This window comes from Chlorocebus sabaeus, chromosome 5, assembly GCF_047675955.1.
Source record: "Chlorocebus sabaeus isolate Y175 chromosome 5, mChlSab1.0.hap1, whole genome shotgun sequence".
Taxonomy (NCBI): Eukaryota; Metazoa; Chordata; class Mammalia; order Primates; family Cercopithecidae; genus Chlorocebus; species Chlorocebus sabaeus.
This window is the reverse complement of record NC_132908.1, coordinates 21560543-21581904: the sequence shown is the minus strand read 5'-3', so window position 1 is coordinate 21581904 and position 21362 is coordinate 21560543. Positions and strand designations below refer to the sequence as shown.

Genomic DNA, 21362 nt, shown 5'->3' with positions numbered 1-21362 from the left:
AGAATGGCCAAATGCCTCCCCAAAGAATCTGAATGATGATTCTGTTCATCTTAGAAACTCAGATTCAATGATCTGAGAGATGAGATTTATTTTTTAATTGGAAAAACAATTAAACCACCCAGTGGTAGGTATCATATACTGTCAAATCTCTCTGTTCATATCATTTTCCATCTGTGAATTTATGACATGCTTCTGTATATGCTACATGATTTCAGCTGTGTAAAACAACATGGAGAAGAAGATACTGTCTTGGGGTAGGGCTAAGGCAATGTGAGGTTTTCTTCTTCCTTCTGCTTTTCAGTGTTTTCCAAGTTTTCTGAGAGAAGTATGTATCACTTTCGTTTCCTCACGTTTTATAATTTGGAACTCCAGGCTCCCGATGGGCTTTACTTGTGAGTATTCTATCAGCCAAGGTCTGGAGATAATGTATTAATATTTGCCCCTCTCAGGTATCCTCAAGGTATTGCTGGTCTTAGACCATGCTTTATACTAACTTTTCAGTCTGGGAATTCCTGGGCCATGTGGAATGTATAAATTAAACTCATGACCAATGTGAGGGTAAGCCCAGCATTAAAATTCTCTAGACAGACTTTTTCTACCCAGAGCCCAGGCCAGGCAAGAAATGTTTTCCTGTACATTCTCTGTGTTGGCAGCAGATTTGTTTCACATCGACTTTTCCTTGAGAGGGAATCCTTTAAGAGTTATCTGAGGATCTCTCTGTCATGTGTGGATCCAAAGCTTTATTTCCGTTCCAACATGAGTATCACCCCTGAAACCACTCTATGATGAAGAGAGCATTAACTCGTGCAATCTCACAGCCTGGGCTTAGTTTCCTCTTTGTGTTTGGCCCTTCATAATTTCCTTATTTTCTGGTGAACCTAATTATGCATTTAAACAGTTTAAATGTTAGGTAGCATTTCCAGGTACTTTGTACAGGTGAATTTCTAAGTTAGCTCTATCAACATATTGCCAGAGATAGGAATTGTATGCATTACTCTTGTGATGGAAAATATAATTGAGTTTTAGGAAGTTAAAATAAATCAACACACAAGGTTACCTGGGCAGCCTGAGAAGACAGTGAATGGTGGGACCACAGTTTCTGGAGGTAATACTGTGTTGTCAAGAATTTTGCAGCAGTCTTTCAACACACATCGGCGCCCCTGAAATTAAAATCTTGTTAATAGGAAATGGATCAGGAAATGGGAGTAAAAGTTGTCTAGTCTACTGTGTGAAAGGCTCCTTTCTATTTTCCCCATTCATGATATCATGTAATAGCCAGAGACAGTGACAAGAGGCTTGGTTGCAATTTCCTGCTTCAGGTGGTACCTGACGAGGAGGAGGCAGCAAGGTTGTGACAGTGTGTGTTTGTGTACATTTGCGGGGGAAGGCTGTATGCTAGAGACAGGACAAAATGTCTCAGGCATTACAGACTGAATTTCAGTCTTCCGTGAGCTCTGTTGAATTTTCCCTTTGATTTAGTGGACATTTGTGCTTTTGCTTGTCCACCATCCATTCCCCTTTCTTCTGGTAACAGAACCTGTATTTTCCTTGGTAACCCGCCCATCCCCATCTCATCCATGTGCTTCACCCCACAGCCCACACACCAAACCCCAAGCCTGGACACAGTAACAGGTGCTGGGGATCAGCATATGATCCCAATTAGTCTGATGGACCCCAACCTCAGGGTTTTTGCTGGGACTGCTGGGGAAAGCAGCACTTCCCACTGGGGTTTCCAGAGGACAGGCTGGAAGACTGGAATAGGCATCTTATTTCCATGAAGGAAGAACCTGTCTGAGAGTGAACCTCCCAGAGGAGAGCAGCACAGAGATAGACTAATTCTTACAACATGGACTGAAGCCCTGGAGCCATTTGGCCATGACATTAGGATCTACTCCTGTAGTCTTGGTTTACATTCACCACCCATTCCACTCTGCACCCACCAGCTTAAGGTTGGTTGGTTGGTTTGCTCCTTTGTCGATTCAAACTGGAAAAATCCTGACAAATTCATTTGGATATGAAACTATTAGTTCACTTGTTCTCCCACAGGTGAGTGATAGTCATGTGGATGTTTGAACCTCATCCCAGACTTTAACCACTGTCACCACTTTTCAATTCTGCCATGATCCACTGCATTTAGAGAGCAAGAAATAAGGTCTGAGAGACTCATCTGTTTCATGGGCTAAGGGAAAAGTAGGGCTTCTGTGTACAGTTTACAGCTGTACCTCAGACGCCTTGCTGAGGAAATGAAAGTTTTGGTCATTTTTGACTGCATTTACATCAGGACCTATTAGTTCACTGGTATCCTGGCTAGACAATCAGAAAATATACCTGACTGAGAGTGTGGAAATCTTTACAAATACCAGGACAATGCTAACCAGTCCAGATCTCAGATTTTAGCAAAGAACATGAAGAAGACACTTTGATTTGGTTGTGTTTAAATTTTTCCCCACTATTAAACACTTAAATCATATGTTTTTCTAGGAAAAGGTAGATTGCTAAATGAACTTCTTATGAAAGCATGTGAATTTCCCAAGTGGCTCTGAATTTCCCAAGTGGCTGATCTCTCTCCAGCGAGGTAGATAACAGCCCTGACGATACTTGACAACATCTTTAGCTCAAAAGCACATTATGACTATAGTTCTTCATTCTTCCTTGTAAAGTCCTCTTCCATGGGTTACCTGCTAGTGGCAATTTCAAAAATATGGCAACTAACTATCTTCCCTGGTGACCTCAAATTAACATAAACCCAAAGAATTTCTGTCATGACTAAGCTCCTACTAACTCAGATTAAGTTCATGAGGCACTGAGTAAAAGGACACCCAACGGGCTACGTGAGGCATGATATAGTCCCATGGAGGGATCCACACACAAAGGGCCCTGGAAAAGAAGACTAGTTGATGGGATATTTTCACTGTGTATACCAGCCACCATGCAGCCTGAAGGCACCTGCTCTGTCCACTGGTTGGCCATTTTGCCCACTTAAGAGAAATAATGCTTAACTGGGTTTCAGAAGCTGTCTGGGTAAACTGATCAATCAAATTAAACATTCAAAATGTAGGTATTTCTTAGGCATAAATGTACTGGCAATAGCTGAGGAGGTAAAAGTTGAAACCACTTTTTTTGGGATGTGGTGGTGGGGGGATGGAGTCTCACTCTGTTGCCCAGACTGGAGTGCAGTGGCATGATCTTGGCTCACTGCAACCTCCACTTCCTGGGTTCAAGCAATTCTCCTGTCTCAGCCTCCCAAGTAGGTGGGATTACAGGTGCCCGCCACCATGGCCAGTTAATTTTTTTGTATTTTTAGTAGAGACAGGGTTTCACCATGTTGGCCAGGCTGGTCTTGAACTCCTGGCCTCAAGTGATCCTCCTGCCTCGGCCTCCCCAAGTGCTGGGATTACAGGCATGAGCCACTGCGCCCGGCCTGAAACTACTTCTTTATTCTTCCCTAGAGAGTTTTCCAAGGAGTTAACAACTGCAGCCATGCTGCTAATACTACAGCTACCTATATATCCTGTGCAAGAAAGTTAGCATCTTGGAGCCTTGGTTTCCTCATCTGTGAAACAGAATGGAAAACCAATCTGTAGGGGGGTTGTCATAGAGAGAATAAATGTAAAACTCATAGTACAGCAACAGTGCCTATAAATATTGCTTGTTAAGCTTTTCCTTCAGGCATCTGGGCAATTCTGATGAACACCTCCATCTTCACATATCCAAACGGAAGTTAAGACTACCACATGGGATGTTATAGGAAGGATCTATGTGTGATGGGGATGGCTGGACTAAAAGAGTTACTTCCAGTGTTAAAGTTCTAGAATTCTAAAAGAATCTCTCCTGAGACTGAGTATTTGTCAAGGCTCAGCAAGTACTGCCAATATGGAACAATGACTATTATCATGAAGTGATGTATTAAAAAGTGGCATAAAAACAAGAGCACCTGACAACAGGATTAGAATTTCTTAAGCACTGGGAATAGAACTTGGATTTAACCTTTCAGACATTTTGCTCTGAGAATAAACGACAGGGTTATACGACTAGGCTACTGCGGTAATATCTTCACTTTGCTAAGGAAAATATCAGAAAACCCCAGCTGGAAGGCTAGTTTTTGCCAAGCAATTAGGGTGAGGGAAGAGGATGAACTTTACTAACTTTCCCCTTGTCCCAAAGACTTTCTGTTCACCTTTGCTGTACACTCATAGTTCCTGGAATGTGAACTGTTTGGTTTCTGCAAGTTTTTTGATATTTCAGGGTCTGAGTCTTATCCAGGGCAGAGAGCTGGCTCCATATTAATGGGAATGGTCATTAAAGAAACAGAGTCTTGGCTTTTCCTAGAATCTAGTCTGGAGTACAAATCTAAAATGCAGAAAACATTTTCCCTACACATGCTTCTCATAAATTCCATCTGAAATCAAGCTCATCATCTAAGAAATCACAGGAAATCCAACCTTGTTAAGCCTTGATTGGGTTAAATCAACCTATTCCTAGGCTCCAGTGGACCAGGGTCCTACAGATTCTGCTGAGCAAGGGGCCCGCTTGCACCCTGAATTACATGTAAATGCCTTTTGATGACTCGAACCCTTCCTTACGCATGCGAATCCCTTTCCTGAAATGCTTGTCCTCCCCCAATTTCAACTCACCCTTCAGATTTCCTTACTCCCATTAGACTGTAAGCTCCATGAAGTAAGGCAACAAGTAGGCCATACAGCAGCATAGCTAATAATCATATTGCCTGGGTTTAAATCCCAGGTCTACTGCTTTCTAGCCCTATCAAATCCCTTAACTTTTGTTTTTTTTAAAAAAGAAAGAATCTTGCTTTGTTGCCCAGGTTGGTCTTGAACTCCTGGGGTCAAGCGATCCTCCTGCCTTGGCCTCCCAAAGTGCTGGGATTACAGACGACAGTCATCACACCTGGCCCCAAATCCCTTAATATTTAAGGTCATCAGTCTTCTCATCTGCAAATAGGGATAACATGTAACACCTTTGAATGGTTGTGAGGGTTAAATGAAATCATCCAAGGAAAGCATTTAACATTATATAGAGGAGGCTTGATAAACGCTTGCCAGTATCAATGTCTAGAAAATATTCCAAATCTTTTTATTTATTTATTATTTTTAAGACAGTGTCTCGCTTTGTTGCCCAGACTGGAAAGCAGTGGTGCAATCTTGGCTCTTTGCAACCTCTGCCTCCTGGGTTCAAGTGATTTTCCTGCCTCAGCCTCCCGAGTAGCTGGGATTACAGGCATGCACCACCATGCCCAGCTAATTTTTGTATTTTTCTAGAGACAGGGTTTTACCATGTTGGCCAGACTGGTCTCAAACTCGTGACCTCAAGTGATCCACCCACCTCAACCTCCCAAAAAGCTGGAATTAAAGGCATGAGCCACTACGCCCGGCTGAAAAAAATTCCGTATCTGTCAAGAAAAATCCAACTTGGCCGGGCGCGGTGGCTCAAGCCTGTAATCCCAGCACTTTGGGAGGCCGAGGCGGGTGGATCCCAAGGTCAGGAGATCGAGACCATCCTGGCTAACATGGTGAAACCCCGTCTCTACTAAAAATACAAAAAACTAGCCGGGCGTGGTGGCGGGCGCCTGTAGTCCCAGCTACTCGGGAGGCTGAGGCAGGAGGATGGCGTAAACCCGGGAGGCGGAGCTTGCAGTGAGCCGAGATCGCACCACTGCACTCCAGCCTGGGTGACACAGCGAGACTCCGCCTCAAAAAAAAAAAAAAGAAAAATCCAACTATGGGAAGACGAAACCACTGCTACCCTGCTTGGTCACAGAAACAGGGTCCCATTGATGTGAGGGATAGGAGCTAGAGGGAAAGTGAGGCTGCTTTGCCAGCCAAGTCATCATACTCACAATCACACAGTTCTTCCCAACATGAACGTAGGAACCAATCTGAGCTGCGTTGACCACACAATCTTCCTCAATAAAGACATGGTCCCCAATATGTAAAGGAAAGAATGCAACACTAGAAGAGGAAAAGAAGATGAACAAAGAAAGGTCAAGATGATGTACTTTGGGTCAAGGTTTATAGAACTACAGATCCTAATCTGAACTTTATCATCTTAGCAAGACTGTCCCCAGCAAGGAAAGAAACCTCAGGCTAGAAAAATTATACAATATTGAAGAAAATCAATGTGATTACTAGTTCAAAATTGCAATAGTACACCAAAGAAATATGCAAGGAAAAACCAAGGCAGGAGGGGCAAGATCTTCAAAGCTAAAACAGCAGGTACCAAATAAAAATCAATGAACGTTTGTTCATTCCCACTTCCTTTGAAAATGCTCACAGATCACATTTTTACTAACCTGGCCTATAATGTTTCAGGGAATTGACATTAGGATCATGAGTTATAATTTCCACATTCAGCATTCTAAAAATTTATTCATTCACAGATTTCAGTGAGTGCCTACTATGTGCCAGACTCAATGCTAGAGATCAGGGCTACAACCATGACAAAAGAGATAGAACCCTGTCCACGAGCAGCTTACAATCAAGAAAAGAGATTAAATAGTAAGTAGTGACAACTATGATAAGGGATACAGAAACACAATATCAAGTTATGAGCACATATAACAAGGAGACGTTACCTAGTCCATGGCTTTAGGAAAAACTTAATTGACTTTGAGTAGGAGTCAGCAGGCTTTCTCCAGATATCTAACATCATTCCCATCCCATTCTCTAGGGTTCCTCAAATGTCACTGACAGTGGTTCTGTGATCACATTTGTACGTAATTTCTATACCTTGGGATGTAAAATATTTGGACTGGAATGAATATAAAGTGCTAGATGCTCATTAGCTCCTTCCAATTCTGTTCTATTCTGTTCAGAATATTTTTTCAGAGATGAGACCTGTCCTCTATGAACCTATAATTTGTTTAAATCTTCCTTAACCATTACTATTTTTGGTCTGTACCTCCTGTGCAGCAATGCATTCCTTGATCTCATCACGGTCTGTAGCAGTACTGACAGTTCTTTAATTTTTAAATTTAAGATTCCAAGTTTGATAGTATTATCTGATTCTGGTATGAAATGCAGGTAGAAAAAAATCCACATTCAGCTTCTATTCACGTTTTGCTATTTACACTTTCATATTTCTGCATTTCTCACATGTACTATTCCTACTTACACATCCCTTCATTCAGCAATAAAACCCTTGTTCACTCCTGGTGCTTTTCCTGCGCCATATCCAACCCAATAATGCTGTTAATCACCATCTCTAGTAGTGTTTCAGTCACACCGTATAAAACCATAAAAGGGTACCAGGAGGTTTTCTGGTTTCCCCCTAATAGCCTTCAAAGCTAATCATGTGAATTTTTTATAATGATTCCCTGATCCAGTTCTTGTATGTCATGGAAAGCCTAGAATCCAGTATCATTACTGGACATGTGGGATTATTTCTGCATGATATACTTCTAGGTATTATCATTAGTTTGAGTTAATTGCTCCCTTTTCTGTTCCTTCCTAACCGTGTTCATACCTCTGTGACAGGTGTATCACACCATATAGTAGCCGTCACATGTCACTATCTGATTATGTTAATTGTTTCTACAACTAGACTTTGGGAACTTTGAGGCAGGAATCTTATTTTATCTATCTTTATATATTCTCAGCTTATAACCCAGCTGCGGGCATGAAGAAGGTACTCAATAAATGCTTGCTGACTTATTGGATGAAATGCAGATGGGTGCCAGGAGGGCAATTAGCCAAGGAGGAGAGAGGTAAAGAGGCAAAGAGAATACTTTTAGCACCATATCAGCTATGGTGGTCAGTTTGCCTGCTCTGTCCATGCCTTTCTTGGATAGTCTTTATTCCCACTGAAGGATCAGTGGACCTGACTTGACTCCGCCCTTTGGGTCAAAGCTGTTCAGATCATGGATACTTAAGGTGAGCCAATCAGATTCTCTCTCTCAGGAGTTTGGAAATGACACATAAGGTCTCTAGTTGGTGTCTGCTGGAAGCCTAAATGGAGAAATGATATAAATTAGAATGTGAGTCAGCAAGGTAGTCTCCATGAACAAATGGGGCAGGTATCTGTGAGAGAGAAAATGGAAGTAGAAATGCAGAGAAGGGCAGTATAGAAGAAAAAATACAATTTCAGATACAGAGAGGGATAGGTAGACAAAACTGTCTTGATTCCAGCTAGCTGTCCAATTCCAGGTTCCGGTCCCTTGTGAGGCCTGGCTTGCTCCTTTTCCTGCTCTTAGGTTCCATTATATATGCCAGTCTGTTTGATCAGAAACCCCTTGCTTTTGCCAGTGTATAAGTGGATTCTGTTTGTGGCAACCAATCATCAACCAGACTGAGACAACCACCAGCAGAGTTGTGTTCATTATGGTGAACTCTTACTTAGTGCTTCAAACAACAGGATGGACCTAGTCATTATGCCACAACTTATGGTATATGGACCATACCACCAGTGGCAGCTTCTTGCCCAAGACTTGAACAAGTAATTAAATTACATACCCTTTGCTGAATTTCTTGAATGGTGGCCTTATGACACTACGACTTTTTACAACACAATGACGTCCAACTCTTACGTTTGCCAGATCCCCTCGGATAATACAGTCATTCATCACGATGGTCTGTAAGACAAAGCAAATTTTAAAAACTTAGCAACATAGTCTAAGACATAACAAAAAAGAGTAGATAACGAGATACTGATTCTGAGTTATGTTACAATCCACTCTGACAGAACGTTACAAATGTTCCGCCAAAAGGAGTAACTTGTAAGGTAAAAAGAGAACTGCCCTCATGACAGTGACTGCAGTTAGCGATGTTCCTAGTAAATCATAAGCTTTGCCCTTAATCCCCCATGAATAGAACTCACTGAATGAGCACTTAGTGAGAACACCTAAAGCAGATCTGGCTTATGTGTCTCTTTAGATTCACTCAGGTAGGTCCTTGTGCCTCCGAAGCCTTGGCTGCTTGCTTATCAAGAGTTCTGGCTGCTCTACCTTTGTCTTCTTTCTTAACAGTACTACCTCCAGCTCCATGCTCCAAGAGGTGGACCCAATGGAGTTCTGGTTCATCTCCCAACCTCTGAACTCAGATTCGAAGTGCTACACTGCAGCAGAGTGTAAGATGTGGCTTCCCCAGAAGTTGCTGAGAGGGCTGAGTAACACAACCTGTAAGTCTGGGAGGATTAATCCCTTATACTTGGTAAAGAGTAGGCACCCTCAAAATGCCTGCTGAATAAATAAATGGGGTTAAAAAGTGAATATGCTGGAGTTGTAACTGGAAAAAGTAAGCAAGGGACATGCAAGTAGATTATGAGGAATTATGTATGCTAAGCACAGAAGCTTAGGCATTTTTCCTAGAGGATATAAAGAGTCAACAAAATATTTTATTTCATTAAAAATTTTTTTCTGGCCAGGTGTGGTAGCTTACACCTGTAATCCCAACACTTTGGGAAGCTGAAGCAGGCAGATCGCCTGAGGTCAGGAGTTCGAGACCAGCCTGGCCAACATGGTGAAACCCCATCTCTACTAAAAATACAAAAATTAGCCAGGCATGGTGGCAGGTACCTGCAGTAATCCCAGCTACTTGGGAGGCTGAGGCATGAGAATCGCTTGAACCTGGGAGGCAGGGGTTGCAGTGAGCCGAGATCATGCCATTGCACTCCAGCCTGGGCAAAAAGAGTGAGATTTTGCCTCAAAAAAAAAAAATTTCTTTTTTTAAGACACAGGGTCTCACTCTATTGCCCAAGCTGTAGTGTAGTGGCACAATCATAGCTCACTGCAACCTTGAGTTGCTGGGCTGAAGGGATCCTCCCGCCTAAGCCTTCTGAGCAGCTGGTACTACAGGTGTATGCCACCACATCCCACTAATTTTTAAATGTTTTGTAGAGATGGGAGTCTCGCTATGTTGCCCACACTGGTCTTGAACCCCTAGGCTCATGCAATCAATCCTCCAACTCTGGTCTCCCAAAGTGCTGGGATTGCAGGCATTAGACACTGCAGTTGGCCCCAATATTTTAAACAGAGGATTAACATACATAAATTTCCATATTATTACTACTACTGTGGAAGCACCCTGGCATCTGCATGGGGGATACAGGTGAGAGACTTGAGGAAAACTGACCCTTTAGATGACTACAATGGATCAAGGTAAAAATAGATAATTAGTCTTTTTTTTTTTTTTGAGATGGAGTCTTGCTCTGTTACTCAGGCTGGAGTGCAGTGGCGTGATCTTGGGTCACTGCAACCCCACCTCCTAGGTTCAAGCAATTCTCCTGCCTCAGCCTCCCCAGTAGCTGGAATTACAGGCATCCGCCACCACGCCTGGCTCATTTTTATATTTTTAGTAGAGACAGGGTTTCACCATGTTGGCTAGGCTGGTCTTGAACTCCTGACCTCAAGTGATCCTCCCAAAGTGCTGGGATTATAGGCATGAGCCACTGCACCCAGCCTATGATGGATCTTATCTAAAGCAATAACTATACATATAGAAAGAAAAAATAAATCATAAAAATATATAATAATAAAAGTAAATTAATCTGATTAAGCCTCTAGATTTAATGACCAATTTCAAGGAAGGAGAGAGATAAGGACCTTATTAGGCAACTCCATATAGACATAATCAGCCAAATTCAGCAGCTGGAGAATTCAACTGGATAGTGATCCAGTTTCTGCAACATATAAATGGCATGGAAAGACAAAAAAAAGGGTTGGGAAAACAGAACTGTTACAGATTAAAAGAGACTTAAGAGACATATCAACCAAATACAATGTGTGCAGCATCATGTTTGGATTCTGCTTTGAACAAACCAACTGGAAAAAGATATCCTGAGATACTGGGAAGACTGAATATGGACTGAGGATTAGATGATATTAAGGAAGTACTGGAGTTTTTACAATATTAACATGATAACAGTGATACTCTACTCATTGTTGTTTGTTTATGGAGACAGGGTCTTGCTCTGTCACTCAGGCTGGAGTGCAGTGGCCTGATTATAGCTCACTGTAACCTTGAACTCCTGGGCTCAAGAGATCCTTCTGTCTCAGCCTCCAAGTAGCTGGGACTACAGGTGCATGCCACCAGATCTGGCTAATTTTTCTTTTCATTTTTTGTAGAGACATAGTCTTGCTATGTTGCCCAGGCTGGTCGCAAACGCCTGGCCTCAAGTAATTCTCTCACTTCAGCCTCCCAAGTGCTAGGATTGCAATTGTGAGCCACCATGCCCCACCTCTACCGAATTTTTAAGTCCTTAAGAATTAGTAAGACACATTGAAGTATTTGTGGGTGAAATAACATGACATTTGCAATTTGTTTTAAAATACTCCAGCCAGGAACAGTGGCTCATGCCTGTAATTCTAGTACCTTGGGAGGCTGATGCAGGGGGACTGCTTGAGCACAAGAGGTCGAGACCAGCCTGGGCAACATGGCAAAACCCTATCTTTACAAAAAATATAAAAATTAGCCAGATGTGGTGGTGCACACCTGTAGTCCCAGCTACTCAGGAGTCTGAGATGGGGGGATTGTCTGAGCATGAGGAGGTTGAGGCTGCAGTGAGCTGAGATCACGCCACTGCACTCCCATCCGGGTAACAGAGTGAGACCCTGTTTCAAAAAAAAAAAAAAAATTTAGCAGGGCATGGTGGCATGTGCCTATAGTCCCAGGTACACTGGAGGCTGAGGCGGGAGGATCACCAGGAATTCAAGGCTACAGTGAGCTATGATAGCGCCACTTGCTGCACTCCAGCCTGGGCAACAGAGTAAAACTCTGTCTCAGAAAAAGAAAAAATAAATAAATAAAAATAAATAAAAAACTCTAGCCTTCCCTACCCCACCCTAGTCAAACTAGGACTGAGTTTACAGGGTGAGTTTAGAGATGAAGCAAAGATGTCAGAATATTGCTAATTATGGAAGCTGGTAAACGACTTTATGGGAATTCATCATATCCACTCTACTTTGGTACATGTCTTAAAAGTTCCATAATGATAATGTTTAGCTATAAAAAGAAAAAAATAATAATCTGCTACTATACACAACAAGATGGATACATCTCAAAAACATTACGCTGCGTGAAAAAAGCTTGACATAAAAGAGCATATGATTCTAACCCAGATATCCATTAATGGGTGAATGGATAAAGAAAATGTGGTATACACTGCTTCTTGGCCTTTTGGCTAAGATCAAGTGAAGAAAATGTAGTATATATACATAATGGAATATTATTCAGTCATAAAAAAGAATGAAATCCTGTCACTTGCAGCAACATGGATGGAACTGGAGGTTATTATATTAAATAAGTCAAGCACAGAAAGACAAATATCACATGTTCTCACTCATATGTGGGCACTAAAAAAGTAGATTTCAAGATAGAGAGTAGAATGGTGGTTACCAGAGGCCAAGAAGGGTAGCGGGGAGGAGGGGTTGATTAAAGGGTACAAATATACAGCTTGATAGATGAAATAAGAAATAAGACCTAGTATTTGATAGGTCAGTAGGGTGACAATAGCTTACAGTAATCTATTATGTATTTCAAAATAGCTAGAAGGAATTTTTTTTTTTTTTACTTTTAAGTTCAGGGGTACATATGCAGGTTTGTTAAATAGGTAAACTTGTGTCATGGAGGTTTGTTGTACATATTATTTCATCACCCAGGTATTAAACCTAGTACCTATCAGTAATTTTTCCTGATCCTTTCCCTCCTGCACCCTCCCCACTCCCCGTTCCCATAGGCCCCAGTGTGTGTTGTTCCCCTCTATATGTCCATCATTTAGCCTCCAGTTCCATCCATATCCCTGCAAAAAACATGATCTCATTCTTTTTTATGGCTGCATTGTATTCCATGGTGTACGTACCACATTTTCTTTGTCCAGTCTATCATTGATGAGCATTTAGGTTGATCCCATGTCTTTGCTATTATGAATAGTGTTGCAATGAATATATATGTGTATATGTCTTTATAACAGAATGATTTATATTCCTTTGGGTATATAACCAGTAATGGGATTGCTGGGTCAAATGGTATTTCTGTCTTTAGGTCTCTGAGGAATCACCACACTGTCTTCCACAATGGTTACACTCCCACTAACAGTATGTAAACGTTTCTTTTTCTCCACAACCTTACCAGCATCTGTTATTTTTTTACTTTTTAACAACAGCTATTCTGACTGGTGTGAGATGGTAACTAGTGGTTTTGATTTGCACTTCTCTAATGATCAGTGATATTGAGCTTTTTGTCATGATTGTTGTATGTCTGCTTCTGAAAAGTGTCTGTTCATGTCTGTTGCCCACTTTTTAAATGGGATTGTTTTCTACTTGTAAATTTGTTTAATTCCTTTAGATGCTGGATATTAGACCTTTGTCAGACGCACAGTTTGCAAAAATTTTCTCCCATTCTGTAGGATGTCTGTTTACTCTGTTAATAGTTTCTTTTGCTGTGCAGAATCTCTTCAGTTTAATCAGATCTCATTTGTCAACTTTCGCTTTGTTGCAATCGCTTTTGGCATCTTCATCATGAAATCTCTGCCTGTGCCTATGTCCTGAATGGTATTGGTTAGGTTGTCTTCCAGGATTTTTACAGTTTTGGGTTTTACATTTAAGTCTTTAATCCATCTTGAGTTGATTTTTGTATATGGTGTAAGGAAGGGGTCCAGTTTTAATTTTCTCCATATGGCTAGCCAGTTATCCAAGCACCATTTATTGAATAGAGAATCCTTTCCTCATCGCTTGTTTTTGGCAGGTTTGATGAAGACCAGATAGTTGTAGGTGTATGGTCTTATTTCTGGGTTCTCTATTCTGTTCCATTGTTCTATGTGTCTGTTCTTGTACCAGCAACACGCTGTTTTGGTTACCATAGCCCTGTAGTACAGCTGGAAGTCAGGTAGCGTGATGCCTCCAACTTTGTTCTTTTTGCTCAAGATTGTCTTGGCTACCCTAGAGGGAAATAATTTTATTGTTTCTAGCATAAAGACAAATATTTAAGGTGATGAATATCCCAATTACACTGAGTTTTTATTTTTTTCATTTTTTGGGGGACAGGGTCTCACTCTGCCACCCAGGCTGGAGTACAGTGGTGCCATCATGGCTGACTGCAGCCTCGACCTCCAAGGCTTGAGTGATCCTCCCAGCTCAGCTTCCCAAGCAGCTGGGACCACAGGTGTACACCACCAAGCCCAGCTAATTTTTTTTATTTGTAGAGATGGGGGTCTCCCTATGTTGCCCAGTTTGGTTTTGAAATCCCGGGCTCAAGAGATCTTCCCACCATGGCCTCTGAAAGTGCTGGGATTACAGGTGTGGGCCACCACGTCTGACCAAAACTGATCGTATCTTTATAAATTTTATAAATGTATTATCATGTGCCCCCAAAATATGTACATCTATTATATATCCATAAAAAATTATTTTAAAAACGGGCTTGTGATTCTAATTATATGAAACTTCAGAAAATGCAAAACTAATCTATATTAATTTTATATTGGTGGTTGCCTGGGGCAAGGGTACAAGGGTAGAGGATTGACTGCAAAGGGGCACAAGGAAACTAGAGTAATAGAAATGTATTCTATATCTTGATTGTAGTAATGGTTGCACAGATGTACCCATCAGTCAAAACTTGTGCACACTCAAAATGGATACATTTATTGTATGCAAATTATACCTCAACAAAGATGATCGGTTTTAGTTCCATAATAAAATGTTTAAAAAGAAAAGAAAGAAGAGAATCTATATGACTTGGTGACTGTTCGGCTGTTGGGAGGTAAGACAAAGAGAATTTACCATAGGGTAAGCAATTATGAGGATTACCAATTAAATTTTGAAATATTGAATTTGAGACAGCTATGGGACGATCAACAGGCAGTTGTAAATAAACGTCTGAGGTCAAGGACAGAAGGTCAGGCTAGGGAGGTAGGTGGGGGAACTCCTGACATATAGGTGAATTTAGATTTATCACTAGCCTGAACACCTAACTCTGAAGGACACCAAAAAAGAAACAGACTCATACCTGGAAAAGCTTACTAATCTCAACTGCATATGTACCATCTACGAAACTTGTACTCATAAAAAAGAACTTCCACATCTGCTGCTGATTATGAACATTACAGTTCTTTTGGTTTTCTTTTTTAGTTTTATTTTTTGAGATGGAGTCTTACTCTGTTGCTCAGGCTGGGGCACAGTGGTGTGATCTCACCTCACTGCAACCTCTGCCTCCCAGGTTCAAGTGATTCTCCTGCCTCAGCCTCCTGAGTAGCTGGGATTATAGGCATGTGCCACCACACTCGGCTAATTTTTGTATTTTTAGTAGAGATGGGGTTTCACCATGTTGGCCAGGCTGCTCTCAAACTCCTGACCTCAGGTAATCCGCCCGCCTTGGTCTCGCAAATTGCTGGGATTACAGGCAGGAGCCACCATGCCCAGCCACTTTGGTTTTCAAAAGATGTACTCTTCAAGCTTAAACAGATTATCTATTTCTAGTATGAACTCCCTTCATCTAAGAGTCTTAATTTACTTCAATTATTGTTTTTACTTTCATGTTTCCACCTACGATCAGAGAAAATGGTTTCCTTTTCTTTTGGAGGAAAACAGAATTCCAAGAGTTCTGGGTATTTGGTGATGGTGGTTGTTTTATTGTGTTTTAAATAAGTACAACAAGCTTAATGTGGAAATAAAGAACATCCACGTAAGTCTGTTTGTCAGCCTAAACTATACACCAACTAAAGAAGCAAACACACACAAAGGAAGTAAATGGTATCGCAGGTGGTCAGAGAAATTTAGGAAGATGGACTCAAATCCTTTTCCTATTTCCTATTTCACAAGGAGTAGCGCTGAGGAAGAGAAGTCAGATTCAAAACAGAGGCAGTGGGGCGTTAAAATGAAAGAAGGTGACTGTCCTTCAGAGAAGCAAATGAAAGGAGATAGCTGCCCTTCACAGAAGCTAAGCAAAGAGTTAACTGAACTCAACAATGGGCAAGGCACAAGTAGCAAAGTGGAGGTTGAAGGACTATACTTGCAAATCTGTATTGTTTGGCTCATGCGGCATTTTTATTATTTATTTATTTTAACTTTTTTTTAGCTATCTTCTACAGGAAGGACATGTGGCATTTTAACAAATCATTTAAAATTAAACATTACTATTTGAGTAGTAGAACATCTTACATTTTAAAAATTGAGATTTCCAGTTGCTTTTGAAAAAGAATCAGAAGCTCTGGAAAGCTGATTGTTGCCACATGGGCCTGTATTCCCACACAGTAACAACCAGCTTGGGCTTAGATTGGTCACATTCTCCAGTTCACCAGGCCCCACCACTCCCTATTGTTCACACTCTTTCTATCCCTGCAGGCACTGTGACATCTGATTTATGGGCTCAGGAAAACAGAAATGACAAAGTTCTGAAAGAGAAGGGATAGAAATATAAATGGACTGTTCATAATAGCAAAAAACTAGAAACAAAATAACTTTCCACAAACAGGAGGGTGGATAAGTGGAACTGTACACAGCAGTGAAAATGCACAGACCGGCCGGGCACAGTGGCTCACGCCTATAATCCCAGCACTTTGGGAGGCCAAGGTGGTCAATCACCTGAGGTCAGGAGTTTGAGACCATCCTGGCCAACATGGTGAAACCCTGTCTCTACTAAAAACACACACACACAAAAAAGAAAAAAAAATTAGCTGGATGTGGTGGCAGCCACCTGTAATCCCAGCTACCCAGGAGGCTGAGGCAGGAGAATCGCTTGAACATGGGAGGTAGAGGTTGCAGTGAGTCAAGATCGTGCCATTGCACTCCAGCCTGGGCGATGAGAGCAAAACTACATCTAAAAAAAAAAAAAAGGAAAAAGGAAAAGAAAGAAAATGCACAGACCACAATGAATCTTAGAAATAAAAGCTGAGTACTGCCCAAAGCAGTCTGCAGACTCAATGCATTCTTAATAAATAGAAAAAATATCTCAAATTCACAAAGACTCTGAATAGCCAAAGTAATCCTGAACAAAAAGAACACAGCTGAAGGGGGTATCACACTGCCAGACTTACTGCGATGCTACAATAACCAAAATAGCATAATACTGGCATTAAAAAAAAGACACATAGGACAATGGAACAGAACAGAACCTAGAAATTAATCCACATATCTATAGCCACCTGATTTTTGACAAAGGTGACGAGAACATTCATCTGGAAAAGGACAGTCTCTTCAATAAATGGTGCTGGGAAAACAGCATATCCATAAGCAGAAGTAGACCCCACACCTGTCACCCTATACGAAAATCAACTCAAAATGAATTTTTTTTTCTTTTTTTTTTTTGAGACAGAGTCTCACTCTGTTGCCCAGGCTGGAGTGCAGTGACACCATCTCGACTCACTACAACCTCTGCCTCCTGGGTTCAAGTGATTCTCATGGCTCAGCCTCCTGAGTAGCTGGGATTACAAGCATGCACCACCACACACAGCTAATCTTTTTCTATTTTTAGTAAGGATGGGTTTCACCATGTTGGCCAGGCTGGTATTGAACTCCTGCCCTCAAGTGATCCGCCTGCCTCAGCCTCCCAAAGAGTTGTGATTATAGGTGTGAGCCACTGTGCCCGGTCTATAACTCAAAATGAATTGAAGATCTAAACGGAAGGCCTGGGACTATAAACTACTAGAAGAAAACATAGGGGAAATGCTTAAAGACACTGGTCTTGGAAAAGATGAATAAGACTTCAAAAGCAGAGACAACAAAAGCAAATAAATGGGATTATATCAAACTAAAATGATCCTGCACAGCATAGGAAACAATCAACACAATGAAAATATGGCAGAACATATCTTCAAACTATTCTTCAAAGACAGAATATCCAGAATATATTAATACAAGGAACTCAAACATCTCAACTGCAAAAAAACCCAAACAATCTGATTTTTAAATGGGCAAATGACTTGAATGGACATTTCTCAAAAGACAAACTAATGGCCAACAAATATATATTTTAAAATGTTCACTAAACATCACTAATCAGCCAGGCACAGTGGCTCACACCTTTAATCCCAGCAGTTTGGGAGGCTGAGGCAGGTGGATCACTCCCAAAGTGCTGTAATCCCAGCACTTTGGGAGGCTGAGGCGGGCAGATAACCTGAGGTCAGGAGTTCAAGGCCAGCCTGACTAATATGGTAAAACATCATCTCTACTAAAAATACAAAAATTAGCCAGGCGTGGTGGTGTCCGCCTGTAAACAGCAACTCAGGAGGCTGAGACAGGAGAATTGCTTGAACCTGGGAGGCAGAGGTTGCAGTAAGCTGACATCAGGCCACTGCACTCTAGCATGGGCAACGGAGCAGGACTCTGTCTGAAAAAACAAACAAACAAACAAACAAACAAAAAATCACTAATCATCAGGGAAAGGCAAATTAAGACCACAATGAGGTATCGTCTTACCGCAGTTAGGATGCTTATCATAAAGACAAAAAATATCAGATACTAGTGAGGATTTGGAGAAAAGTTAACTCTTATACACTGTTGGTGGGATGTAAACTAGTACAGCCACTATGGAGAACAGTATGAAGGTTCCTAAAAAACTACAAATACGGCCAGGTGTGGTGGCCCACACCTGTAATCCCAGCACTTTGGTAGAGGTCAGGAGTTCGAGACCAGCCTGACCAACATGGATAAACACCATCTCTATTAAACATACAAAAACTAGCCAGACATGGTGGTGTGCACCTGTAATCCCAGCTATTCAGGAGATTGAGGCATGAGAATCACTTCAACCAAGGACGCGGAGATTGCAGTGAGCTGAGATCACACCACTGTACTCTAGCCTGGGTAACAGTGAGATTGTCTCAAAAAAAAAAAAAAAAAAAAAAAAAAGAAAAACAAAATTAGCTGGCAATGGTGGTGTATGCCTGTAGTACAAGCTACTTGGGAAGCTGAGGTGGGAGGTTCGCCTGAGCCTGGCCTGGAAGGTCAAGACTGCAGTGAGCTATGACTGTGCCACTGCACTCTAGCCTGGGCAACAAAGTGAGACCCTGTCTCAAAAAAAGTAACAAATAAATAAATAAAATAAAGATTTTTAAAATAAAAATAAATCACAGGAAACCAAGTTAAACAATATATATTATTTAGGGATATGTGGAAAATTTGTTTAAATAATAAAGAATTTATGACGCAAAATCAGGACAGCAGTTTTCTCTTGGAGGGTGGCAAAAATAGGAATGGGGAGGAACATAAAAATAGTACTTACTGTACACCGATTATGTTCCAATTCTTCAGTTGGGTATAGGGTTCACTGGTGTTGATTTAATTTTATGCTTTATAACATATATGTCACATATATTCTTTTGTATACCCAAAATATTGCCAAAGTAAACATCTTTAAAAAGCAAAAGGCAGCCAGGCATGGTGGCTCACGCCTGTAATCCCAGCACTTTGGGAGGCTGAGGCGGGCAGATAACCTGAGGTCAGGAGTTCAAGACCAGCCTGGCCAATATGGTAAAACCCCGTCTCTACTAAAAATACAAAAATTATCCGGGCATGCAGGCACGCACCTGTAATCCCAAGTACTGGAGAGGCTGAAGCAGGACAATTGTTTGAACCTGGGAAGCAGAGGCTGCAGTGAGCCAAGATCCTGCCACTGCACTCCAGCCTGGGCAACAGGGCAATACTCTATCCACCCCCCTATCCAAAAAAAAAGCAAATAGCCCTCAATAGGCAAAACAATCTTATAAAAGTACAAACATGGAAGACTCATAATTCATGATTAAAAACTTATTATAGTAGGCCGAGCGCAGTGGTTCACACCTATAATCCCACTACTTTGGTAGGCCGAGGCGGGTGGATCACATGAGGTCAGGAGTTGGAGACCAGCCTGACCAAAACGGCAAAACCTGGTCTCTAGCATGGTGGCACATGCCTATAATCCCAGCTATTCAGGAGGCTGAGGCAAGAGAATCACTTGAACCTGAAAGACAGAAGTTGCAGTAAGCTGAGATCATGCCACTGCACTCCAGCCTGGGTGACAGAGTGAGACTCTGTCTCAAAAACAAAAACAAAAAAACAGAAAACTTATTACAAAGCTATAATAATCAAAACAGTGCAGTGTTCCATAAAGATAGTCATACAGACCAACCAAACAGAATTGAGAGTCCACAAATAAATCCATTCATCTATGACCAATTGATTTTCTAGAAGAGTGCCAAGACCATTCAACAGGGAAAGAATAATATTTTCAACAAACGGTGCCAGGATAACTGTATTTCTACATTCAAAAAAACTAAGTTAGACCCCTACCTCAAACCATATAAAAAAATTAACTCAAGCCGGGTACAGTGGTTCATGCCTGTAATTCCAGCACTTTGGGAGGCCGAGGCTAGCAGATCACCTGAGGTCGGGAGTTTGAGACCAGCCTGACCAATACGGAGAAATCCCATCTCTACTAAAAATATAAAATTAGCCAGGCGTGGCTGGGCGCAGTGGCTCAAGCCTGTAATCCCAGCACTTTGGGAGGCCAAGATGGGCGGATCACGAGGTCAGGAGATCAAGACCATCCTGGCTAACACGGTGAAACCCTGTCTCTACTAAAAAAAATACAAAAAACTAGCCAGGCGAGGTGGCGGACGCCTGTAGTCCCAGCTACTCGGGAGGCTGAGGCAGGAGAATGGCATGAACCCAGGAGGCGGAGCTTGCAGTGAGCTGAGAGCCGGCCACTGCACTCCAGCCTGGGCGACAGAGCGAGACTCCGTCTCAAAAAAAAAAAAAAAATTAGCCAGGCGTGATGGCACATGCCTGTAATCCCAGCTACTCGGGAGGCTGAGGCAGGAGAATCACTTGAACCCAGGAAGTGGAGGTTGCAGTGAGCCAAGATTGCCTGGACAATGAGAGGGAAACTCCATGTCATTTAAAAAAAAAAAAAAAAATGTAACTCAAAATGGATCAATGACCTAAACACAAACACTAAGACCACTAACACTGTTAGAAAAAAACACGGCAGTAAATCTTCACGGCCATAAATTTGGATTCTTAATATGACACCAAAAACAAGCAACAAAAGAAAAAACAGATAAACCAGACTTCAAAATTAAAAACTTTTGTGCATCAAGGGGATGCACAAAATCTACAGAAAGGAAGAAGGCATTTGCAAATCATATATCTGATAAGTGTTTAATATCCAGAATGTATAAAGAACTCCTAGAACTCAATAAGAAAAAGACAACACAATATAAAAATAGGAAAAGGACTGAACAGACATTTCTCTAAAGAAGATGTACAGATGACCAATAAGCAACATTCAAAGATGTTCAACATCATTAATCATTAAGGAAATACAAATCAAAACCACAAGGAGATACCATTTTATACCCCCTTGGATGGCCATAATCCAAAAAAAAAAAAAAAAAACAAAATAACTAGTGTTGGTAAAGATGTGGAGAAATTGGAACCCTGC

The 21362-nt window shown here is 41.4% G+C and overlaps 1 protein-coding gene across 4 annotated transcripts in view; it reads right to left on the bottom strand.

Annotated features, from left to right (window-relative positions):
- The window catches only part of DCTN5 (dynactin subunit 5), a 36273-nt gene that overhangs the window by 9976 nt on the left and 4935 nt on the right, over positions 1–21362 (bottom strand). For 3 of the 4 annotated variants that reach the window (XR_012092930.1, XR_012092931.1, XM_007988057.3), the window contains exons 3-5: positions 8466–8584; positions 5855–5966; positions 1058–1160 (exon numbers count right to left, since the gene is read on the bottom strand). Coding sequence is in view for 2 of the 4 variants with exons in the window: in XM_007988057.3 (XP_007986248.1) it covers positions 1058–1160; positions 5855–5966; positions 8466–8584 (334 nt within the window). In the remaining 2 variants the exon portion in view is untranslated. Of the gene's footprint in view, positions 1–1057; positions 1161–5854; positions 5967–8465; positions 8585–12807; positions 13779–21362 lie in introns of those variants that run through there. The other variant, XM_073015241.1, reaches the window with a different exon arrangement.